The sequence below is a fragment of the Sphaeramia orbicularis genome, chromosome 19 (genome assembly GCF_902148855.1).
Source record: "Sphaeramia orbicularis chromosome 19, fSphaOr1.1, whole genome shotgun sequence".
NCBI classification, from domain to species: domain Eukaryota; kingdom Metazoa; phylum Chordata; class Actinopteri; order Kurtiformes; family Apogonidae; genus Sphaeramia; species Sphaeramia orbicularis.
The window spans coordinates 38,972,196-38,997,708 of NC_043975.1; the positions used below are offsets into that span (position 1 = coordinate 38,972,196).

At 40.1% G+C, this 25,513-nt stretch overlaps 1 protein-coding gene across 1 annotated transcript in view; it reads right to left on the minus strand.

The window, feature by feature from the left end:
- snx29 (sorting nexin 29) overlaps positions 1-25,513 on the minus strand; it is a 265,361-nt gene that overhangs the window by 213,410 nt on the left and 26,438 nt on the right. The window contains exons 12-13 of the mRNA XM_030163645.1: positions 13,461-13,524; positions 11,793-11,921 (exon numbers count right to left, since the gene is read on the minus strand). Coding sequence (XP_030019505.1) covers positions 11,793-11,921; positions 13,461-13,524 — 193 coding nt within the window. The remainder of the gene's footprint in view (positions 1-11,792; positions 11,922-13,460; positions 13,525-25,513) is intronic.

Consider the following 25,513-nt stretch of genomic DNA (forward strand, 5'->3'; position numbering starts at 1 on the left):
CTTCCAGAGTCTGGAGCTCTCGAACCTTTGTGCTGCACACCAACACACACTACAGCAGAATCCAACATATGTTCTACGCACCACAGACACTACAGCAGAATCCAACATATGTTCTACGCACCACAGAAGACTGGACTGGACCACCCTCAGAGAAGCTGGCACCAACACTTATCTGATGTGATGTCTTTAGGTCAAAGACATAACTTATTTCATAAGTTGTATAAATTACTTTCATTGGTTACAATAAGTTAATAATAGATAAATATGTTAAAATCTGTTAAAATGCAGTTGTCTTAAGAATTGAAAGGAGTGAGATGTCACCTCCTTATGGATCTTTGTGTTCGCTGTGCTCTAAGGTTGTATACAGAGTGAGTGCTCTTTTGCTAGAGATGATCTTCGATGTATATTTCCCGTTCACTATTTTCTCTGCAGTTAAAGATCAGAGAAACTCGTGTATGCTTAGTGTGCTCTACTACTCTGTGCCTTGGAAAATTTTCATCTTTGTAAGTGTATATTTTTGAAAACAGTATTACGTTCTAGTTGTTGGTTGATTGAAACTGTTCTGTGAACGTGTAATGAAGCTAACATTTATGCTATTCAAGTTAGCAATGTGAGTTCATTACATGTGTAGCCTAATTAATAATAACTGTCTGTTAGTAATTAAAGTTGTATGTATTTTGTATGTTGCAGTTACAAAAACGTTAAAGAAAACATCAAGTAAAGGAGAACCTCCAAATCAGAAAAGAAAGCCTTGTTTGGACTCTACTTTATTTTTGTTAGCTGGCTGTCTAGCTGCACAGTCGCATGTTGTGAGGACAGCACATCTGACTTTAACTGACTTTTTAAATTCTAAGTTAGTTTTAATTTGAAAAATGTTGTGATTTTTATTTATTCTAAAAGTTTGTTTTAATTTGAAAGTGTTGGCACTGTTTTCTTAAATATGTGTGTTTTTTTGCATTCTGCATTTTAGTAAAGCTTGTCTTTAGTTTTTAACAAGATCTTGGCAGTCATGTTCTTTCTTAATTGATATTGGTGGTGATGTTTTCAGTATGTGAATTATTACCCTGCAACAATAAATAAATAAACAAATACCTGAATAATAAAAACATTATTATTAATAATAATTATAATAATATTTTTAATGGGTGGGGCATATTATAATGCTGCAGAGATGACCAATCACATGTGAGCTGTCCTTTGAAATGTCTGTGGTAACATCCAATGGGTTGCTATAAAAGGAAAAAAAAAACAAAAAAAAAAACATCCAATGGCTGTTTCTGTGGCCAGACATGGCAGGCACCAGTGACATTCAAATGTAAATTAGGGCCATTCACACCTTTATGAGGTGCACCCCACCCCACCCCGTTTGCTCCGTTTGTAGCAGTTTCCGGTACAGCTGAACGTCTCTGTAAACTCACACTAATTGGTGGGCGTTTACGGGGCCGATAATCTGGTTTTTCACGGAGCCCCACATTACCCTATCCCTAAAATCAGTCACTGTTGACTTGTTGGATGTTAACATGTTTACTGCTAAAAACCTACCCACTTTTCTGAGATGCTTGACATCAGTAGGAAGTCCATTATTGCAAACTCAATTTACCATTATTCAGACATGCAGGACATAACCTGAATGACGGATACAAAGCAAATCCAAACTACAAAGCCCCCAGGAAGAAACAGCAGAGTACAATTTCCTCAAATGCCACAAATATAGCAAGAAGCTGTGGCTTTGTCTTCCTCTTGATGCTTTACAATGGAGAGGGATCCATTACGCTGCCTGATGACAATGACCTGCTTGAAATGTGGGCACTTTGAAACTCATCTGAAACTCTTAAGTGTCTTCTCCGCCTCAAGGGGGAGTAAAGTTTTAAACGAGCCCAGCAAAAGAGTCAAGTCTCAAAGATACTGGCTCGGCATCTCTGTTGCAGAGAGTGCATCCTTTGGTCAGCTGATATGGGACCAGCCACAAACCAGTTCTCATTAAGGGCACAAGTCTGACCCAGAAATATTGTTTAAGTCTATGTCTGTTCAGAGGATAAGCCTATTTACTACGCTGGTAACTAAAACTGTTGAAGTCATCTCATCTTTGCTGTGTATAAGAGAAATACGAGAGACAAAGACAAACACTGTGCATGAGAGGAGATTTTTTTTGAGAGCAAAACAACAGTAAGCCAAGAAACGCTGCGAGCCACACAGATAGAATTTAAGAAACTGTTTTTTGTGCAAATGAGGAGATGGTGAAAGAGCCAGAGAGTGTGTGTTAAAGAGATAAAGAAATTGTAAATATTCTGTGTAAGCGAGAATTTGTGAGAAGTGTAAAAGTTTGCGGGTGTGTTTTGGAAAAGGCAAATAATAAACTGACAAAGTTAGTATAGGAGGATCTTATCTTCTCTTTAAAAACAAGGCAAAAAAAAAAGCTGTCTCAAATGGAAAGCTTAAACCTAAACTTCATGCTGTAATTACTTAAAATGAGCTGAAGCCTTGGGGGGATTTTTTTTCCTCTCATCTACTTCCCATCAGCCCCTTCACCTTATTATTCCTGAGCTTGGTAGTCATCTTAATGTGCAATAAACACAGCTAAATTGGCTGTTCTTCAGGTAGAGTCTGGTTTTGTTTGGAAGTAGTAAATGAGAGGTACAAAGGAGCCTTCAGAGACCAACAGCTCAGTTGCTGTGGAATACTCCTGAGTGCAATTTACTGCTCATCCTCTCTGACAAGCGTACACTACAGTGTCACACTTCCAAAGGCTCGATGCTCAGAGCTGTACAATCATGCACACAAACATATATATCCACTCTGAGACACACATATAGGCACAACAAGGCTACAGGGCACAGGAGTGGTTCTTAAAACGCCAGTGTTGAAGGATAAAGGCCCTCCTGGGAAGTGGGACATAAGTGACTTCCCAAAGAAAGAAAGAAAACAGTGAGTCTTTAACGTTCCTAAACAGCAAACTAGTCAAACTCCACATCCACCCCTTAGATCAGACCAGTACCAGATCCCTCGAAACGATGGCAGCTTTACTTTGCGAGCAAAGAAAAAGGCATCTGCTCCTGTTTTTCTGTATGAGTGTGTGCGGGTCCGCCTGTCCAAACCCCCCAGTGATGATGGACCACTTCCTGGCCCGAGCCCATTCGACTGGCCGCCTTCCCACCTTCCTGCTGCGAGAGGCCCGCTTTTGCCTCAGCCAACTGACGCCAAAAAAAGGGGGACAAGAAATGGTCACGGGGAAAGTGACTTGTGTATTAGCGTGTTCCTCAGCTGCTTCTGGGAACAAAAAATGAGGGTTCTATATATGGGGAAAGGTCATTGTAGTTATGTTTGGGAGAGAGACTACATATCTATCTCATCTCTATCTCTCTCTCTCTCTTTTTCTCCTCCTTTACCCTCTCTCTTTAACCTCAACTGGTCAAGGCAGACAGCCATCCTCCAGGAGTCTGGGTCTGCTTGAGGTTTCTGCCTGTTAAAAGAAAGTTTTTCCTCACCACTGTCACCAGTCACAAGTGTTTGCTCCTGGAGGATGCTGTTGGGTTTCTGTAAACTGGCTTGAGAGTCTGGTTTCAACCGGCTCTGTATGTAAAGTGTCATGAGATAACTTTTGTTATGATTTGGCACTATATAAAAAAAATTTGAAAAAAATTTTGATATCAAGTAAAATCTGACTTCTTAGACATTTGTTCCTTTTAAACTGAAATTTTAACACACCGATTTGAGTAAAATTTGTGATATATGTGGAGAAAGGAGTAACAGAATTTACTGAATAAAATTAAGTTAGTGTCATATTCATTTGGAGTTTTTGCTCTTAATTAGGGATGCACCAATTCCGATACCAGTATTGGGCATTAGCTCCAATACTCAGCGTGTGTACTTGTACTCGTACTCCTAAAAGTAATCCAATACAACCACACCGATACCACTTACGGCAGCGTGACATTCGCAGTAATGTGCAGCAGGTATGCAGCAGAGTAATGTGTGGGGAGTGTGGAGATTTTTCAAAATAAATAACGGTGATAAAAGTAACACTGACTGCAAGTAACGTTAAAGACACAGATGGATACAGATGCAGCGTTCTGTCCGTCCTCTGTGTACATTCCATCCATTTTCCAGGTGCTTGCGGACGTGTACCCAGACGGAGAATACCACCGGGAACCGTGGAGGTAGAGGATCTGTTCAAAGAGTGACTGTGTGAGTTAGGGAAAAACTACTCACATATTTATGACGGCTACCCAGGGCTGGGCCGGTTTCCGTCCCACCTATAATACTATGGGGTACGGAGCGGTGCAGACCACCGCCAGCGGAAGTGAAAACAAAACTTATCGCTCATTTATCTTTTCCCTACCTCCTGAAGCTTCGCTTTTAAGTCTTACCAGTGAAAACGCTGTAACATTAGTATCACATTAGTGTTACCTCTGTCGTCTCCATGTTTATTATTACTGAGTCTTCTTCGTGGTATTTGTCCAGTATGGTTAATTAAGAGCAGCGCCCCCTGGTGGATTGATTGAGAAACGCTAATTCCAATCCATTGAATGTCAGTGGCAGAACCTTGTTCCAGTCAGACTAATGACAATGACAATAAAGCACATTTTCAAAAGTAACTAAGAGCTGTAATGGTATTATTAAGTACTCATATTGGTACTCAGTATCAGCAAGTACTCAAATGTAAGTAGTTGTACTTGTACTCGGTCTGGAAAAAAGTGGTATCGGTGCATCCCTACACTTAATACCAAAGAAGAAAAGTAGAAAAATACCAAAAATGTCACCATCTTGGCCCGGAAGTGACCATATTTATACAAAGGGCACATAAGGTGGTAAGCTGGTGCTGGACACTAGCTTACTGAGACCATTAAAGAGTAAATTTTAATAAACATTTGTGCAAGTATTCAAAGGAAGTGAATGAGCTGTTGATCAAAAACAACATGGCAAGATGTCATAGCCTTCGGTTAAAATGTTATTGATGGAGCAATAATTCCAAGATGGACCTCCAGAACAGGGGTGGCCAACCCTGGTCCTGGAGAGTCACTATCCTGCATGTTTTAGATGTATCCCTCTTCCAACACACCTGATTCAAATGATAAGCCTATCATCAAGCTCTGCAGAAGTCCGGTGTACTGGAAGAGGAAAACATCTATAACATGCAGGATAGTGGCTCTCCGGGACCAGGGTTGGCCACCCCTGCTCCAGAACACTTGACAGAACATCCAAGGATTACGTGAAGTATTCCCTTAAAATTCAGATTATTCATACATTTAGGGAAAATAAACACTGGTTTATTGATCAATTGGGATAATTAGTGTTACATGGTTGGATGATCACAGTGACTGTAGAGCTATTATAAAGCATGTGTGTTTCGTTTTAAGGTGATTGGTTGTATGATGAACAAGGTAACGCAGTTATTAAAACACAGACACACACACACACACACACTTGCTCTTTACAGAATCATGAAATAGGTGGCTACTTGTGATGAAATATTAGACTTTCCACCAGAAAACTTACATCAACCAACATCACAGTACTGGACTGACATAAAGAATTTTCTAAATAAAAAGAATAACATGACGGTTAAATGTAATGTTAATTTGTAAGTGAAGATAATGGCAGCTGAAGTTCAACTGTGATGTGTTTATTAGTGTGGAACTAAGAGTGTTTTTTATGTAATCCTCACATGTATATGCAAGTAGGGATACTGTATGTCTTTTGTGTGAGTAACTCAGCAACTCATTTTAGCCCACTCCCCTCTGCCGGTCTCTACGTCAACAGAATTCTATCTATGGCACCTTGCTCATCCTCTGCCACCCCCATATACAGCCAGGCTACAGACACACACGTACCACTTCCTTAGGTTTTGGTGCTATGTTACTATAAAAGTGCTTTTACTAGGAGATGCACACAAAGCAGGCAGATGACTGGCAGCATCTTCCAAAAAGAGCAGGACCATCTGGTGCTGGAAATAAACATTTAACCTGGAAACAGCTCATATCATTTCGTCGATGCAGCTCATAGAAAAGAATCTTGTTGAAGTTGGTGCAGTTTTAACAACCTATTTCAAGTACTTGCCTCAGCAGCAGTGATATACAGTCCTTCAGCTCCATCTTGATCAATAAACCAATTGTCAGAATGTTCAATGTCAGAATTTATGTCAATTTTACTGACTCCCAGTTCACCTTTCATGTATTTGAATCACAAAAGACAGATGCATACATAGCAACCGCCACCAGTAGCCAGACAGATTCCAGCCCTCATTCACTGGCTAGCTGTTCGTTCACTGGTATTTATAGCCATTATTGATTGAGATAAATTTGGCCCCAAAGGAAAATCAGCTCTTGAGATTTGAAGGCTGACGACAAGTTAATGTTCTGACTGTGCATAGATAGACAGACAGACAGACAGACAGACAGACAGACAGACAGATAGATAGATAGATAGATAGATAGATAGATAGATAGATAGATAGATAGATAGATAGATATTCATTCATTTTCTGAACCCGCTTTATCCTCACTAGGGTCACGGGGGGTCGCTTGGAGCCTATCCCAGCTACATAGGGGCGAAGGCAGGGTACACCCTGGACAAGTCGCCAGTTCATCGCAGGGCTAACATATAGAGACAAACAATCACTCTCACATTCACACCTATGGGCAATTTAGATTAACCAATTAACCTATTAGTGGATGTCTTTGGGTGTTGGGAGGAAGCCAGAGTACCCAGAGAGAACCCTCGCAGACACGGGGAGAACATGCAAACTCCACACAGAAAGGTCCCACCCCCCGTCGACTGGTGTTGGAATCGAACCCAGGACCTTCTTGCTGTGAGGCACGAGTGCTATATATATATTAGGCCTGTAACGGTACACATACCGAACCGAACCGCTTCGGTACACACCTGTTCGGTTCGGTACACAGCTGTACCGAAACGGCACAGTATGTTGAGAAAAAGAAAAAGGAACGAAAGACGTCGTTCGATGCGGAACCTTAAATCCGCGCAAGTTTCACATGGACATATGGAAGGACGCACACATTGACCCGAAATATGAAATAGCAGCTGATATAAGCTTAAAAAAACCAACAAATATGATGTGAACCTGGAAGGAAGAGACTGAAGACCCTCCACCATCAGTACAGTCCAGTTTGGATCACTTCAGGTTCAGGTGAAAGACAACAACAAAGAAAGAGACGTTAATAAGACGGACGTTGTTTGGCCCCTAGGAACTACGGTAGATCTAAAACACTTACACTAGCTCTGTCTGTCTGTCTATCACGCACACTGTATAATAGAGGAATGAATAGAACACTGAAAGTATGTAAAGTTTCACTTTCGTTTCACGACAGTGTTCGTTACGTTAGTTATGACACCGCACCCCCAGGTATATAACTGCGCGCCCCCCCCACCCCCCCGCCCCGACAAAAAAAAAAAGAAAAATCCCCCGTGCACACAGGCACACACAAATACACACCATGTCCTAAACAGTTTGTTCTCTGTCCTAAAATAAATAATTTGGTTCATTGTATTGTCAAAGTTTCTCTTCAGTTTGTTTAAACAGAATACCAGTTTTCCCTCTTCTTAATGTTGCACTTCATATGGAATTTTTATTATGTATTTTTTATTTATGTATATATTATTTATTTATTTGCATTATTTATTATGTATTTGTTATTTTTATGCAGAATGTGAACTGACAGAACTGTGATTAGATTTTTCTTCTTTGTTCGAAACTACCTGTCAGGGAAAAGTGCAATACTAATGTTTAAAATACATTTAGTAATATTAATAATTTATTTTACTTTCTATTTGATTTATAGCAGCAGAATTATATTATTCCTGTTTTTCTATATTCTATTGTCTCCAAAAATTGGGGGAAAAATGTTTTAAAAAAAATTATAAATGCATTAATAGACATTTTGAGGGGTTTTCTTTCTTCCTGTACTGAACCGAAAAAACTGAACTGTGGCTTTGAAAACCGAAAACGTACTGAACCAAAAATTTTGTGTACCGTTACAGGCCTAATATATATATATATATATATATATATATATATATATATATACACACACCCCGCCCATAGGGGGCAGGGGTATAATAATAGTAGTGTGGATGAAGCTTTGGTAGGGACTTTTGAGTAGTAATCTTAAGGGATTTGCACTTACTTTGCAATAAGATAATGTTTCAACCAACATCATGCAGTTAATTGTACAAATTTGCTTGATTTGTTTTTGCTTCATCACTTTTTATGAGTGATCACTTCTTTGAGCTGTGACTGTAAAGTCATCTGCTGCTGTTGTATCATTTTTTTCAAGTTGTCACATATTAAAAAGCTCAAGTCATTTTCTGCAGTCTGCTCACCAAACTAAAAACCAGACTGTAATCAGCTTTACAGCCGCTATCGCTTCAACTTGAGTCAATGTGGTTTCAATCAATCCAAGACTGGTGGCTCCACTTATAGTAGTGGTCTGGTATCTGAAAACAGACTTTCTGGGGCTTATTGTTTAGACTGCTGGAGGATGACTAATCCTCTATTTAAAGGGCTCAGGGCTCGAGAGAAGACTTCTGGCATGCAATCAATGATAGACGGCGAGGTGACGCAATTCACTTTCAGGGAAAACCGTAGGTGTCCACTTATTGGGATACAAGTGTGTGAACGTCTGTTTCTGAGTTTGCAAAGGAACTGTAACAGAGTAAAGTAAAGAAGGGAGGACTTGGTCTCAGTCACAGTGCCTCAGTCCATTATATTTTATAAACTAAAAATCATACTAATGTGGAGAACAGAGGAAAAGTACCTTGGATCCTGAGTGGACTGAGGGGTGTAGAGGTTTAACATTGGCAGTTGCAAATACAGTTACTTTTCCTGCCTCTGTTGCTGTTAGATGATGTAGTTCTTATTGTGATTATGTCTAAAACCATGATGACACTACAGTAGGTATGAGACAGTGCGTGGCGACAATCTGCAGCAAAAGAACAGCTTTAATCACTGACATGAAGATCTGTAGACCTATTATAGCGTCAACACAGTGTTTAATGATGCTGCACGCTGACCCAAAAGAAAAAATTAAAACCATTACAAATAAAGAATGTGGAAAGAAAAGATCAGAGCAGGCAAGTTGTGTTGGAATTGTTCTAAAATATGACTCAAGGTTTTGTTTGGTTTTGCACCTAATGTATTTGTCTCCTTAACTGCTAATAGCATAAATACTGAAAAAAACATGAAATACACAGGATAAATTAATCAAAAGTACCATACCTAGTATGTTTTGTCCAAAAATACATTGCATATAATATTAACAAACAGGGTGTCCACAAAGTCTTTTCACAATTTAAAAAAGTTATTACAAAAGCAATTGATGAAATATGTTTTTCAGATTTGTTCTATGTCAGTGGTTATCAAAGTTTTTCATCTCACTGGGGGATCATATGCAATCGAATCATTGGTCAGTTTTTCTTCCACGAGATATCAGTTACTGCAAATGTTTACCTTTTGACTGAATATGCGGCACCACAACTGGATGACCTTCAACCAGCCATCATTTTCCAGGTAGATGGAGCACCATCACAATAGAGAGTCCATGTTGGTGGGTTCCTAAATCAAACATTTCCAGACTGGAAGGGATGGCCCAATTCCCTGATCACCTCATTCACCACATACTGTATCACCCAATATCCCTCCCCTGGATTTCTTTCTATGGGTTTATGTTAAAGATATCATGTATCAAACAAAGATATGGGACATCAGTAGGGATGGGAATTGATAAGAATTTAACGATTCCGTTTCCATTATCGATTTTGCTTATCGATCCAATTCCTTTTCGATTCTCTTATAGATTCTCGTTGGTTGAGGGAATAAAAGAGTACAAACGGGTATGTTTGCATTAACAGTCTTTTATATTTCCATCTCTACACAGAAAATACAGTATAACATGTACAAATAATAATAATAACGGATGACGCCAGGCCCGGTTTGTTGGGGGGGTGGGGGGGTCAAACTGAAACTAAACACGCCTTACTAATTCCTCTATTGCCTCATTTCTACTACGTGGAACCGCTTCGACTCGGCCCGTCTCCCATTATTGTGCACCTCATTTCCTTTCCCCTACCTTTGGAAACTTGTATTTGAGGTGGTATGACATTTGTTGCCCGCACCGGAACCGGAACTGGGCCTGGATGACAGCCTGGTGTTCACTCTGTCGCTACATTCACAAGCATTGCTAAGTAGCGTATCAAATGAATCACATGCTATGGACAAATGTTTGAGCATATTGGAGGGATTCCACCCTTTTGAAGAAATGGAAGCTTTGCAAATGTTACAAGTGGACCTGGTGTATTGATCTTCCGTTCGTTTCCATAAAAATCACGTATGAGTTGTATTCTGACGTGAATAATAAGACTGTAATCCGCTCCAAAATTTACTAAAACAAAAAAGGCTCATTTACATCATGTCAGATGGTAGAAAAAACTATATACTCATAAGCTCTGTAAGCTCTCTTTTTTCTTACTGCAGAGAGGTCATAAGACACACATACACAGTGATAGTGCATTAAATAGCAACAAAGAAAATCAGAAATTTGCAGCTTCACACAATTAAGCTTATAAACATTAATTCCTATTAGCCATCATGTTTTGGCTCTTACACCTGGTGTTGTCTTTTTGGACCGTTTCTGCCTCAACGCCATGTTGGCTACGTTCTGACCAAAACAATGTAGAGTACACGTGACGTTATCGTGCATGCGCAACGAAGGCGGAATCAATAAGCAGAATCGTTAAGCAGGTAGGCAAACGATTCCAAGGAATCGAGCTACTGGGATCCAGTTCTCAAAAAGAACCAGTTCTCGATTCCCATCTCTAGACATCAGTGACCTGAAGCAAAAGATCACTGATGCCATTGCCACCATTGATGAGGCTAAGCGAAAGCGAACATGGCAAGAAATCGAGCACAGTCTTGATATGCTTCATGCAAGTAATGGTGCCTGTATATTAAATGAGGAAAAAAAGACCTCAATGTCTACTTTTAATTTTGTAAAAATTTCCACAGATTTGTATATTCATTTACTTTTGTAATACATTTGTTAATTTGTAAAGAGACTTTATGGACATCCTGTATAAATGTTTTTTTTTGTTTGGTTGGGTTTTTTTTTCTTTATTTAACCACGAAGTCCCATTTAGATTAGACATCTCTTTTGCAAAGGAGACCTGACCAAGGTAGCTGTCATACAAAACTTTGAACAATCTGTCCTGTGCACCCCTTGAGTGTAATGGTACATGCACATGTAATGATGGACAAGAGAAATGAAATGCAACAACTGTGCCTTGCAAACAGGTGCAATCACTGTGTTAATAATGAATACTATTTTGCTTAATCATCATTAATAACATTCGGGACACGTGCTCTTCTTGCTATGACAAGTCCAATTCCTGCTGTGACAGGGATTTACTCAGATGGTTGGAATTACTCTGCAATTAAACCTACGTTTTGTCAAATGTTTATAATCCCACGGCACAGGGCAGCTATTACACACCTGCAGGGGGTTGATAGGCTGATGATCAATACTAATAGTAAGATTATTAAAATGTCAAATGCTCAATTTTCTGGCTTGTCAAAATGTTTTCTCTGTGCTTTTAAATTCTGTCCTCACACCATGTAATTGTGGGTATTGACTTGAGCTCCATGCCACCCTTTCAGCCCTGAACTGTTATTACTGTTGTTACATTGGTTCAATTCATATTGTTGTGAGGTTTTACTTTTCCATAGAGCGTGTAGAAATGAGGGAGTAAATGTGCGTTCTCTGAAAGTTCCCATTTCCTACCTGGCCAGGGCCTGGACTTTAGCTGTATGTCTCTCCTCCAGCTCTGCCAGCTTCCTCTTCAGCAGCTCAGTTTCCTGCCTCAGGCCTGCTGAGTGTTCCATCTCCCCGTCTAACAGGCTGCGAAGTGACCTGTCAAACACATGCGTTGGATCACATATGTTGAAATCTCAGTAATGTTATTTTCAGAAACAGTACACTGGATAGTGATGGCTCTGATGCAAAATAATAAATAAATAATGTACGGCTGCATGGCTGTTAATTTATTGTACAAATCAAAGTTCATCCTGAAAATCTAAACGTAGACCCGGGCAAAAGGTTCATTACCATCAGTCTCACAGGTGGGTACTATGGTTTTTACTCATTACAGCTGAATTCTATCACGCTGTGCTTTGGAGTTTGCACCATGATTCATGTGAGCACTTGTTAAATCAGTGTAAATCACAGCCTCTGGTGGCTCATTGCTATAAACAAAGCACAACAAAACTGTTTCCTGCCCCAAGTCAGCACAAAAGAAGGCTCTTGTATCTGGATCAGGAGAAAACACGCTGACATAATTTTCAATGAAAGGTCATCCAATAGCTCCTACCAGCTAATGTGTGTGAAGGGTTTACATGAGCTGATATCATGCGCAGTTGTCCAACAGATAAAAATATCAAAAAACCAACAAGTGTGGTGGAAAAACACAAAATTAAATGGCAAATTAATAGCATAATATTGTGTTACAAAAAATATATTCCCAGGACAATTTATATAATCTAATATGTAAGTAAAGAAAAAATAAATACAAACATAAATTCTTCTTTATACCCTCAGAAGTGACTAAACACCACACTATGTTTGGTGTTTAGTCAGGTAAGAAAGTGTGGAGGCTTAATGTAAATGAAGCTTAGTTACATGATGGACTGTTGGTGGAGCAATGTGCTGCAGTATGTATTTTACATCTGTTATTCATACAGTCAAAAGTCAAAAGAAAAATGTGAAGGTGAACTCTCAGCTTGTGACTGTGTTTCATTTTTGGTTTAATTTTTTTAGCTAACATTTAAAGAGTACAGACGGATAAATTTAAAGAGCAAAAGTCATTGTCCAGAGACACAGAGGAGTTTACATTATGTCAATAGACTGGTTTTTCATCATTTTATTTGTTTAGTCTGATATTTCAATCTGACACACAAACAAACTGAACTAAATGGGTTGAAAAAGTTTAGGTCACTAGCTAGTGTGAGCCCTGTCCCCATGACAAGAAGCAACACAAACCGAAACATTTGGCATGTGTTGAATGAAACCTGGTATAAAACATCAGAAAATTAATTTCATAAATCTCATATTGTCTGAACAAAAGGGTTAAAGACCTGTTGCAAAGGGAGGTCACACTAAATACTACCACGTCAGCTTATTTGTTTTTCCCTGAAATATTTGTTTTTACTGTTGTACATAGTTCACATGTATCCAGATTGGATCTTAATACAGAGAATGAGAAATGCATATGTGGTCATTAGAACTGTACTAAATCAACAAACCTAATGTTGGACTAGGACTTTTGGACAGTACTGTATACACAACTAAAACATGTTTACATATGGCTTGAAAACTGGAACCACCAGGAAAAAAGTCTAGAGTAAACTTGTGAGTGTTTCTTATGTCATGAGAGTGTAGATAAGGAGAACATACGTGTTTTGTTCCTCCAGCTCGTCTTTCCTGTTCATCATGGCTACAATGGCCTGACGCAGCTCAACTGCAGAGGAGATAGAGGAGGATAATAAGATTTTTGCACAAGGCAGTTATATAAAACACTTCAACTGCATAAAATACACACAGAGACTACACTTCACATTATGAATAAAAAATAACCTACTGTTCTCTAAAAAAGAAATAAGAATATCCTCGCATCATTTTGTAGATTATTGCTGCTCTTTTGTTCTAAGACAAACTGCTCAGAAAAAATCAAGTTACACAGAATAATATCTATATGGCTCACAGAGAACAGGAGTAATATTGCTAAAAGTTCTGACTCTGGTAGATACTGTAAAACATTCAAGAAAGAAACTAATTTGTGATAAATATGTGGAGGGAAAGGCATCATTTTGCTGTTTGGATTTGATATGTTTGAAGCTATTCGGTAATTCAGTAATGTTAATCCAATGCGAATTTCCACTTATACACAGATGACACAATAATGTATATTGCTCAGCCTCCACACCAAACCATGCTCTCTCCTAATGGTTAATACAAAACAAAACTTCTGTTGTTTTCATGTGCAAACTAAGTCATTCATCATGTCCCAGGGTGCTAAGACTGAGGATGTACCTCACCACAAATATCTATTTGAGTTGATGTCACTCTCTCCTTCATGCCACATCCTTGACAGTTTCTGAAACACTGAAACTGGGTTTTTATTTTAGAGTTAAGTTCCTTCAAGACCAAAAAGCATGTTGTGACATACGACTATGTCTCAATCTCTGAATACCATCTTCCACAGTGTATTGAGGCTGATAAAAAATTTTAAAGCCCTCACATTCCACAGCTTGTTCTATGCTCGTGTTGGATGGTGTGACTTGTCCACCTGCAGACTAAAACATTGGAATGTTCTTATTTGTAAACCTATTTTAGGTCTAACCTGCTTCCATCATACCTTCAGGTCTATATCTGTCAAAAAAGTACAGTCTTCAGCCCCAGGATTTATTCTTACTCTCTGTAAGAGTTGTTGGAGTTTGCTGATTCTCCTGTTTGGAGCAATGTGTAAACAACCTGAACCTTAGGGAGTAGGTCTCATTAAACAAATTCAAATTGAGTTTAAAAGACTTGGACACAAGCAAACCTTGCTGCACATGCTTTACTTCATTCATTTCTATTTTGATATTGATGATTTCATCTATCCAAGATGGTGCCACGTACGGACACCTTGGTGCTTTGCTCCGTTGTTTCTTGTCTGTGTTTGTTTATTTGTAGAATCTTAAGCTGTCCTTCCATCATCCAATACACTCAGGAACAACTTTTAAGGACTGAACATTCATCCAGCCACACTTTTTTGCCGCTTTCCACAGAATCCGGCTTTTTCTCTGAACTTTTAGCTGGAGAAGCGGCGGTTCTCTATGGGATGTTCTGGAGACGCAGACGGGGCAAACGAGCCGGCGCGCTCATTAAGCTCAGACAGCGGGGATTTCGCACTGCGCTCCCATCTATACATCTGGCAAACGTCCCCTCCCTGAACAACAAGATGGACAAACTGTTGCTTCTTAACAGCAGAAATACAGGTTTTTGCAGATCGGCCGCTCTGTGTTTCACTGAAACCTGGCTCAGTGAACACATCCCGGACACTGGATTACATCTGTCGGGCTTTCATCTTCTCCAAGCGGACTGCATAACAGAGCTCTAAGGGAAGACGAGGGGAGGCGGACTCTGCTTCTATATTAACGAAGGTTGGTGTATGGATGTGACAGTGCTGAAGAAATTTAGCAGCCCCCACTTGGAATCTTTTTTCATTAACTGTAAGCCATTTTATTCTGGTTGGGGTTTACATTCCACCTCAGGTCTGTGTCAGTGAGGCTTTACATCACCTGGCTGACCAGATAACTGATATGGAAAGAAAACATCCAGACTCCCTGCTCATCATTCTTGGGGACTTTAACAGAGCAAGTCTCAGCCGTGAATTGCCAAGATACAGACAGCATGTAAAATGTCCCCATGGACAAAACCACTTTGGACCACTGTTACACCATTTTAAAGGATGCATATCGCTCTGTCCCCCATGCAGCCTTGGGGCTCTCTGATCACTGTATGGTTCATCTTCTCCCAACCTACAGGCAGCAATTCAAATCTGCTAAGCCTGTAGTGTAGACAGTGAAGAGATGGACCACTGAGTCAAAGCTGGAGCTACAGGCCTGCTTTGACTGCACTGACTGGAGTGTTTTTGAGGCTGCTGCTACAGACCTCAACGAACTCACTGACACTGTGACATCCTACACTAGCTTTTGTGAGGACATGTGTGTGCCGACCACAACGTTCTCCACATACAAGAACAATAAACCCTGGTTCACTGCAAAACTCAGGTCGCTTCGTCAGGCCAAGGAGGAGGCCTACAGAAGTGGGGACAGACTCCTGTACAACCAGACCAGGAAAACACTGACAAAGGAGATCAAAGTGGCAAAGAGGTGCTACTCTGAGAAGCTGAAAAACAGGTTCTCAGCAAATGAGCCTGTGTCAGTGTGGAGAGGTCTACAGGACATCACTGGCTACAGGAGACCTTCCCCCCACATTGCAGCGAGCTGTGAACTGGCTGATGACCTGAATACCTTTTACTGCAGGTTTGAGAAGCCAGCTTTCACACCCATCCCCAGCACCATCACCAATCAACCCTCACCTTCCCCTATCGACCCCCCACCAACACTTACAATCTGCGAAGAGGATGTGAGTCAGCTCTTCAGGAGACAAAAGACCAGGAAAGCTCCAGGCCCAGACGGGGTGTTATCCCCCTGTCTGAAGGTCTGCGCTGATCAGCTGGCCCCCATCTTCACCCGGATCTTCAACAGATCAGTGGAGCTATGTGAAGGCCCCTCCTGCTTCAAACACTCCACAATAATCCCAGTCCCCAAGAAAACATCTATCACAGGACTAAACGACTACAGGCCCGTGGCCCTGACATCTATGGTCATGAAGTTCTTTGAGAGACTGATGCTGAGCCACCTGAAGGACATCACAGGACCCCTGCTGGACCCCCTGCAGTTTGCAAACAGGTCAGTGGATGATGCAGTCAACATGGGTCTGCACTACATCCTGCAACACCTTGACTCCCCTAGTACATATGCAAGAATCCTGTTCGTGGACTTCAGCTCAGCATTCAACACCATCAGCCCAGACATCATCCACCACAAACTCAACCAGCTCACCATTCCAGCCTTCACCTGCCATTGGATTACAAACTTCCTAACAGATAGGAGACAGCAGGTGAGGTTAGGAAAATTCACATCCAGTACTCAGACAACCAGCACAGGCGCCCCCCCCAGTGATGTGTGCTCTCCCCACTGCTCTTCTCCCTCTACACAAATGACTGCACCTCAGCTGATCCATCTGTCAAACTCCTGAAGTTTGCAGACGACACAACGGTCATCGGCCTCATCCAGGACGGTGATGAGTCTGCATACAGTTGGGAGGTGGAACAGCTGGTCTTCTGGTGTTGTCGGAACAACCTGGAGCTGAACACACTTAAAACGGTGGAGATGACAGTGGACTTTAGGAGTAGCCCCCCTAAACTGGCCCCCATCACAATCCACAATAACACGGTGACTACTGTGGAAACCTTCAGGTTCCTGGGGTCCACCAGGATCCCAGGATCTGAAGTGGACTTCCAACATAGTCACTATCACCAAGAAAGTCCAGAAGAGGATGTACTTCCTGCGCCAACTCAAGAAGTTCAACCTGCCTCAGGAGCTGCTGATCCAGTTCCTACACCGCAATAATCCAGTCTGTTCTCTGCATGTCCATCACCGTCTGGTTTGGATCAGCCACCAATCAGGACAAGAACAGACTGAAACGGACAATCAGGACTGCAGAGAAGATCATTGGTGCTGATCTGCCCACCATTCAGGACTTATACACCTCCAGACTCAGGAAATGGGCAGGAAACATAGCTGCAGACCCCTCACACCCCGGTTAGAACCTCTTTGAACTTCTTCCCTCCGGCAAGCAATACTGTACGCCAAAACAGCCAGACACAGGAACAGTTTTTTCCCCCAGGCCGTCACTCTGATGAACACTTCATGACCCATCCAGTGTCAATACCCCCCTGACCCCAATTCACCACCTTACAAACTTATATTTTTGCAGTCTGAATAAAACTGTCTAATTGCACTCTGCAAAAAGAAAAAAAAAAACAAAACAATAAAAACTGTATTTGCATTACAATTATATATACATATACATATATACACATATATATATATATATATATATATATACACATATATATATATATATATATATATATATACAACATATATATATATATATATATATATATATATATATATATATATATATATATATATATATATACACAAACATATATTTTTTACAGACTATATTCCTGTACATACCCACTCACTGTATAAATACTTCAATTTATACTTTCTGTACATACTACAATGTAAAACCCACTGTAAATAATATATACATGTACATATATTTTTAATAGACAAGACCCCACACCCCCACTCACTGTATAAAAGCTCCAATTTGAACTCTGTATATATCACATTGTAAATTCACTGTAAATCTCCACCCATTGTTGTCTTCATCTCCAGTGGACTGTTTGTCTATATTGTGTCTTGGTCCACATGTTGTCTGGGATCATATTGGAACTGTCGTGAGCACTGTAAAAACCTAAGCCAAATTCCTTGTATTTGTTCACATACTTGACCACCATTAAAGCTGATTCTGATGATTTTCAATAATCTGTATTTATACTTTACTCTTTCACTTATTTTAGAATGTATAATCCTTGTAAACTGTTATATGAGGTGTAAATGTTCAAACCTCTTCAGTATGACTATACTGGATTTGCACTTGACTCAGCAAACCCTCCCAAATGAAATGTCATGAGACCAGGAATGAAAATGTAGCAACTCAAGTCCACTAGGTGGCAGTAAGCTGGTTTGCCAAAGGCCAATTAACACCAAATATGAGGACAAAATGATGGAGGCATAGGCAAGCCAATTAGGTGTATTGCTACTTTTTGCCATTTTCTTCTTTCTTCTTTCGTTCTTGTAGAGAACCTGTGCACAGTACCTCAGTTCCTTGAAATTGTTAGTTTGGTGCTTAACAATTCCACTTATCAGTTCTGTGATGTCATCACATCAAATATTTTACACGTCATTTCCATATTTGGGTTAAGAAACACTCTAAATATAGTTATATGCATTTCATCAATAAAGACAACACTAGGACCATTTGAAACAGTTGCAAAGTTTCCATTGGGGGGGGTTACCTCTAACATGCATAAACATTTAGCCACATAGCATGTAATTAATTGCACAATGTAATGTCATTGATGCACTGTTTAGCAAAGGTTACTGTGACTCTTGAAGTGAAATGCACAGCAAGGCGTTCTCTGTGGCATTCAGTAACATTTAACTCCTCCAGGTCAATACTGTTAATGTGAGCACCACTTCAATCTGTCAACCTGCTGTCACTATTCTTTATAAATAATATCCATGTCCTATAACACTGGTCTACAAGGAAAATGCTTCCAGAATAAAAGTAATGAAATTTTACCACATGAGAGTCACTGATAAAGAAAAATCAAGTAAAAAATGCTGGTTGGCTGAACTTTCCAAGATACAGCCTTGGGTCAAAATGTGAAATTCAAGAATTAACGAGAGAATGGGTTTGACTCAAAAGGAATATTTGTCTCAGAGCTACAAGATCTACTTCAAAACACTGTCTGCACATAAGAATACATTCACTTTACAGGTTCTTTTTAGTGGAAGATTTATAAAACTATAATATAAATGTACATAAACCAATATATATGTGTAATAACAATCATATACCTTGAAAACATCAGCAAACCGGCACTTTTGTCATTTATTTTCCAATTAATCTTATTAAAATACGTAACATTTAGCACATTTAATCTCTGAAGCAAATCATTTCTAAAAAATTGTAGACCAGTGTAATTACATTAAATGGTGATGAGGCTCAGAGGCTGCAGCAGGTAGCTCTCACACTCCACACCCCTTTCATAACCCTTTGTGAGTTTTGTTCAAATCAGATGCAAAATGTTAGTGCATATTCGACACTAAAGAGTTAATACAAACAAAGCCATTGAGCATTGATAAGAGAATTGATAGGGAATTGAATCAATAAGTAATATCAATAATGGAATCAGAATCACTACATCCATCCATCATCTTCCACTTCATCCGGGGCCGGGTCGCGGGGGTAACAGTCTAAGCAGGGACGCCCAGACCTCCCTCTCCCCAGACACCTCCTCCAGCTCTTCCAGGGGAACCCCGAGGCGTTCGCAGGCCAGCCGAGAGGCATAGTCTCTCCAACGTGTTCTGGGTCTTCCCCGAGGTCTCCTCCCGGTGGGACATGCCCAGAATACCTCCCCAGGGAGGCGTCCAGGAAGCATCCAAAACAGATGCCCGAGCCACCTCAGCTGGTCCCTCTCGATGCGGAGGAGCAGCGGCTCTACTCCGAGATCCTCCCTGGTGACTGAGCTCCTCACCCTATCCCTAAGGGTGCGCCCAGCCACCCTGCGGAGGAAACTCATTTCGACTGCTTGTATCCAGGATCTTGTCCTTTGGTCATGACCCAAGCTCATGACCATAGATGAGGGTAGGAACGTAGATTGACCGGTAAATCGAGAGCTTCGCCTCTCGGCTCAGCTCCTTCTTCACCACAACTGACCGATACAACGACTGCATCACTGCAGACGCTGCACCAATCCATCTGTCAATCTCACGCTCCATCCTTCCCTCACTCATAAACAAGACCCCAAGATACTTAAACTCCTCCACTTGGGGCAAAGACTCCCCACCGACCCGGAGAGGGCAAACCACCTTTTTCCGGTCGAGAACCATGGCCTCGGATTTGGAGGTGCTAATCCTCATCCCACTCACTTCACACTCGGCTGCAAACCACCCCAGGGCACGCTGAAGGTCCAGGTTCGATGAGGCCAACAGGACAACATCATCTGCAAAAAGCAGAGATGAAATCCTGTGGTTCCCAAACCGGACCTCCTCCGGCCCCTGGCTGCGCCTAGAAATTCTGTCCATAAAAATAATGAACAGAACCGGTGACAAAGGGCAGCCCTGCCGGAGTCCAACATGCACCTGGAACAGGTCTGACTTACTAGAATCGCTACAATCTTATCAATTTCCATCCCTAAATCAGATGCTACCTGCACCACGAATATCAATACCCTCCCTCTACTGAAATTTGACTGTAAAAATTGTGCATGGCTTCTGCCATGCTAGCGACTCTTTCAGTCTGTTTATAAAAGAAAAACAACATGTTAATCATGTCTTATTCCTGTTCCTCCTAAAGCAAGTCATAATGTATAAATCAGACTTACATCAGTACAGCCAGAGAAAAAAAAAAACAGAATCTGACAACTCTACTGTGCTGTTTATCATAAACAGGACATTGTGTAAAATAGATATTTAATGTCAAAGATGATTTCCTGGTTAAATAAAAGGTCAAAATATAAAAAATGTGTTGAACAGCCAAGTACATAGCTCCTCTTATGTCAATAACAATGAAACACCAAGCCAACCAATAACATTACTTCTGTGAGATGAGTCACTCTCCATATCCACACCATCCAACTGAGATGTAATGTCGAGTGGATTATAATTATCACTATTAGAACTGTCAGCAAGACGAAAAAGCCTTCATTCTACTGAGATGTATCAGTCACTTTGATTGATATATCTCAGCACCAACGCCTACTATTGTGTTGCCAATTAGATCTTGCTAAATAGTGTTCACTCGATTGTGTACTTTTCAATTATAGTAAAAACAAAAACAATACCAAGTCATTCAAAGCAGTATCCTCTACTGGACACAGATAATGTTTGAGGCTTTGTAACTTCAGGCAAATCATCAGTGAGGTGAAGGCTGACACTGTAGCACACTGATCAAATGGAACGACAGCCGATTTGACTTACAAGAATATATTTTGGTGTTAATGAAATGTGTTTTGGTGTTCAGGATATATGATTATTTTCTTCCTATACTCAAGTGTCCCTAAAAACAAATGAAAATATTTCGGAATGATTTACCAACCCCAAGTATGTGCACTTGATCTGCAAGATCTAAAAAGCTAATTGTCAGCTAATTGTCAGCAAAGAGCCAATGCAACCCGCTGCAAGCTTTTTTCACCACTCATGGTGATGTATAATGGCATCAAAATCAAATAAATTTCACAAAAATGTCATGCCGTTCCATCATATTGTTTAATTATTATTGGTAGAATTACAGATGTCAGCCATTACTTCTCAGTGCACTGTCTCCTGGATCATTGTTCACCAGCCTGGATCATGGTGCCATCAATTGCACCTTATCTACATTTTTCAAGGCATTTTTGTTCCAATTTAACACCTTACAGTCACAAAAATCACCTACAACAAGCCTCATAGTTAATGCTTTGAAACAATCTGAACCATGTTTCAGTCCAGCTAATGTTACATTTCCGTTTCTCCATGACTAACGTTTCTGCTACCGATGTTCAAGCTGCTAAAGCTTCCACCCATGAATGATTGTTGGTAGCTTCATCCAATCCTTCCCATCTCCATTATGATATGATCAACACTAATTACACATTTGACTAATTCTGTACAAATATTTCCAAAGAAAATTGAGCAATATGATATGTTGTGTCTGTAATTTTTAAGACCTTTGAGTGTCAGTTTGAAGGACAAAAAAATCTAAGACTTTTTAAGGACACAGATGCGAATAGGGACGATGGGACTAAATCAGCTGTTCTTTGTTTTAACAAATACTTAACTCAAACTGTATGTCATTACATTTTGCCTCCTTAAGAAAAATCATAATGTGCAGCGTTCCTACAGGGATGAACACAAGACTTGTACTTGCTAATGTTTTGGGTTTTTTTCATGTAGTTCAAAGAATATATATGCACGTGTGTGTGTGTGGTGTGTGTGTGTGTGGTGTGTGTGTGTGTGTGTGTGTGTGTGTGTGTGTGTGTGCGCGCGCATCTGTTTCCTGTAGAATTCTATCCTATCTGTGGCTGGTATTGAACTCAAGTATAAGCAATAATTATATCTATTAGATTGAGCTGACGATTTACAATGCATGTAATTAGTCGGGAGTTTCCTGGCTATTAAGCTCTGCCCTAAAAGCTAGAAAAGCAAATCACACCACAATGCATCAAGTATGTTCAATTTATTACCCATTCTCCTGAAAATAATCAGTCAGGTGAAAAAAGAAATTAATGACAGATGAATTGCATTGCTTGTTATATTATATTACTTCTTAAATAAAGTACCACAGAAACTAAACAGAACATTATTATAGCTAATGAGGATTAAAATTAAATGAGCAGAGACAAAATATCAAAAAAAATAAAACTAAACAGAAACTACAACAATGCAACACACACAAAGATAAAATGTTCTTTTATGCATATGAGTTGCTGTGTGTAATTACAGTATGAGTGTAGATCTGTGTTTCCCAAACTTGAGGACAGGACCCAAAAAGGGCCAAGGAACTGTTTTTATTGGGCAATTAGTCAGCCTGGTCATAAAAAAAGTCCCCACCTGTATTTAGCCAAGTACATGGTTCAGATCCTTACACCGGATAATTACTGCAGTGATTAATCCGTTTCAGTTGCAACAAGTTCTTTAATTGACAGAGTGAATAGCTTCTCATTTCTTAAACAACCATCAGTTTCATAGAGACTGGACTCTGTTTCAGTGGAAAAAGGTGATGCTTATGAGTCCAGACTGACCCTGTTCCACAGTGATGGGCACATCAGGGTGAGAAGAGAGGCAGATGAAGTGATTACCCATCATGCCTAGTGCCCACAGTACAAGTGAGTTACACGGTTAACTCGCTTTATTATCCGCGCAGGGAAATTCAGTCTATTTAGTCTATTTACCAATCTTGATATACACATAGTACCTAGCATTAGCACACAGCACACATTAGGAGCAGTGAGCTGTCACTGAAGGCCCTTGGGGTCTAACTCCAGATCTTCATCATCATTGTGGTCAGGGGCAGTGACTATAAGCATAAGTTCATTGAAACAATGTCTCAGCAAATTCATGTTCTCAAAACTAAAGGCTGGATGAGACTGTGGAACTATTATTTTGGCTATGCTGTAGAGGTCAACCAATAATCGGCCAGGCCAATTATCGGTGCTGATATGTGGAAATTTGATGTATATTGGCATTGGCCTTTTTTTAATCTGACGGGCCGATATCAAGAAATCAACTTAGAACTAGGTTATTTCGGCTCAGATGCAGCCGTGCCTTTCTCACTCTTGCCTTCTGTCTCCTGCACTACCCACCCCAGGCCTTCTGATTGGTTGACACGGAAGCTGTCCTCACACACACACCGCACAGAGGGAAAGTCTTCTCGTCTCGTGTGAGAAGCTTCGGAGAGAAAACACGTGTCGAAGGTAAACGCAGAAAACTCTTCCAAAATTGTAATAAACATCCCTGTGCTCTACATCTCACAACTACTACTAACATTACAGTGAGCAGCAGAATAACAGAAGACCAGAGTAAACATTAGCAGCAGCTCTGCTAACTCGTATTACCTCCTGACATGTCTGTGAATTACTTAAAAGAAGACTGCTGATAATATGGAGATGGAAACAGTCTGTGATAGAAAAGCATGTGTGTGTGATCAAGAGAAAGCATGTAAAAAACTTTGTTCACTTGTTTTAGGGAAGCATGCTAAGGTGGAGGCTGATTAGCTTTTACCAGAACATTAGTTCATCAATCTGGCTCTAAAAGCTCTGCACACTATGTATTAGTAATGGGGAAAAATGTATGTAATGTGGAGAATAGTGTGTGTTTGTGTTAAAGTCACATGAAAAACTCTACAACTGATGACTACTAACGTTGCTGTGAGCTTTCCAGTCCTATAATCTGAAAATTAAAGTGAAGATGAGAGAGAGTAAAATTCAGAAGTGATTTATCTGAACATGGTGGAACATTTTAAATACTGTGTGTGCTCATTAAAGCCCTAAAGGCTGTTTGTGTTCTGTCAGGAGTTTAATTGCACTCATACAAACTACTATACTTTTTTTATGTAGGTTTTGTCATATTAATCATTAACAATGTAGCAACATAGTTTTGAATGACAGGGTCCCTGCTATCGCATGGTAAAATATAAAATTTAATAATGAAATCAACTTAAGGCTTCCCAAATGCAGTAATAAATTAAGCATGATGAGTTGAGCATATGTCAGCATATGGCCCAAGAGTTTACAAGAGTTGCTGCTGAGCTTGTTAACTCCCTGTATTTTTGTTGTGTTTGAACTTAAAACAAAGATAAGTCATTATAGTTATATTTAAATTTTACTTTATTTACTATGGAAAAATTTCAGGGAGCTATTTATTTAAGCTTTTATTCAGCTTTATAAGAGATGCTTCTGAATCTAGGAAATCCATGCACTTCTGGAGCTATTATTTTCTATTTGTTTGATTAAATAAACATGCTTTAGGCATTTAAATGAAGTTCAGTGTTTGCATTATTCAAAATTTTTTACGCAAATTTTTACACTTTTACTGCAAATGTATATTGGCTCCACATATCGGTTATCAGCCTCCTCTAACTACTAATAATCCGTATCAGTCCTGAAAAACCCATATCGGTCGATCTCTACTATGCTGTGTACCGTACTTTCCAGACTATAAGCTGCTACTTTCTTCTCATGCTTTAAACCCTGCGGCTTATACAACGATGCAGCTCGAGTGTAGATTTTTACAGGCTACCGGCCTCCAGGGGGTGCTCTAGCAGGAAGCGCAAAAGCGAAACAGACAGGTGGAAGAGGTGATGTGAAGAGAAGAAGTTTTAAGCTTAACTTAATCATTTTGTGTGTCATGCACAAACCCTCATCATGGAAAACACACAAAGAAATGCATACGATGCAGCTTTTAAGTTAAAAGCAATCGATCTGTCTGTTGAAGAAGGAAATAGAGCTGCTGCATGCAAGTGCCATTGACAGTGACAACAGAAGAGAGACTGAG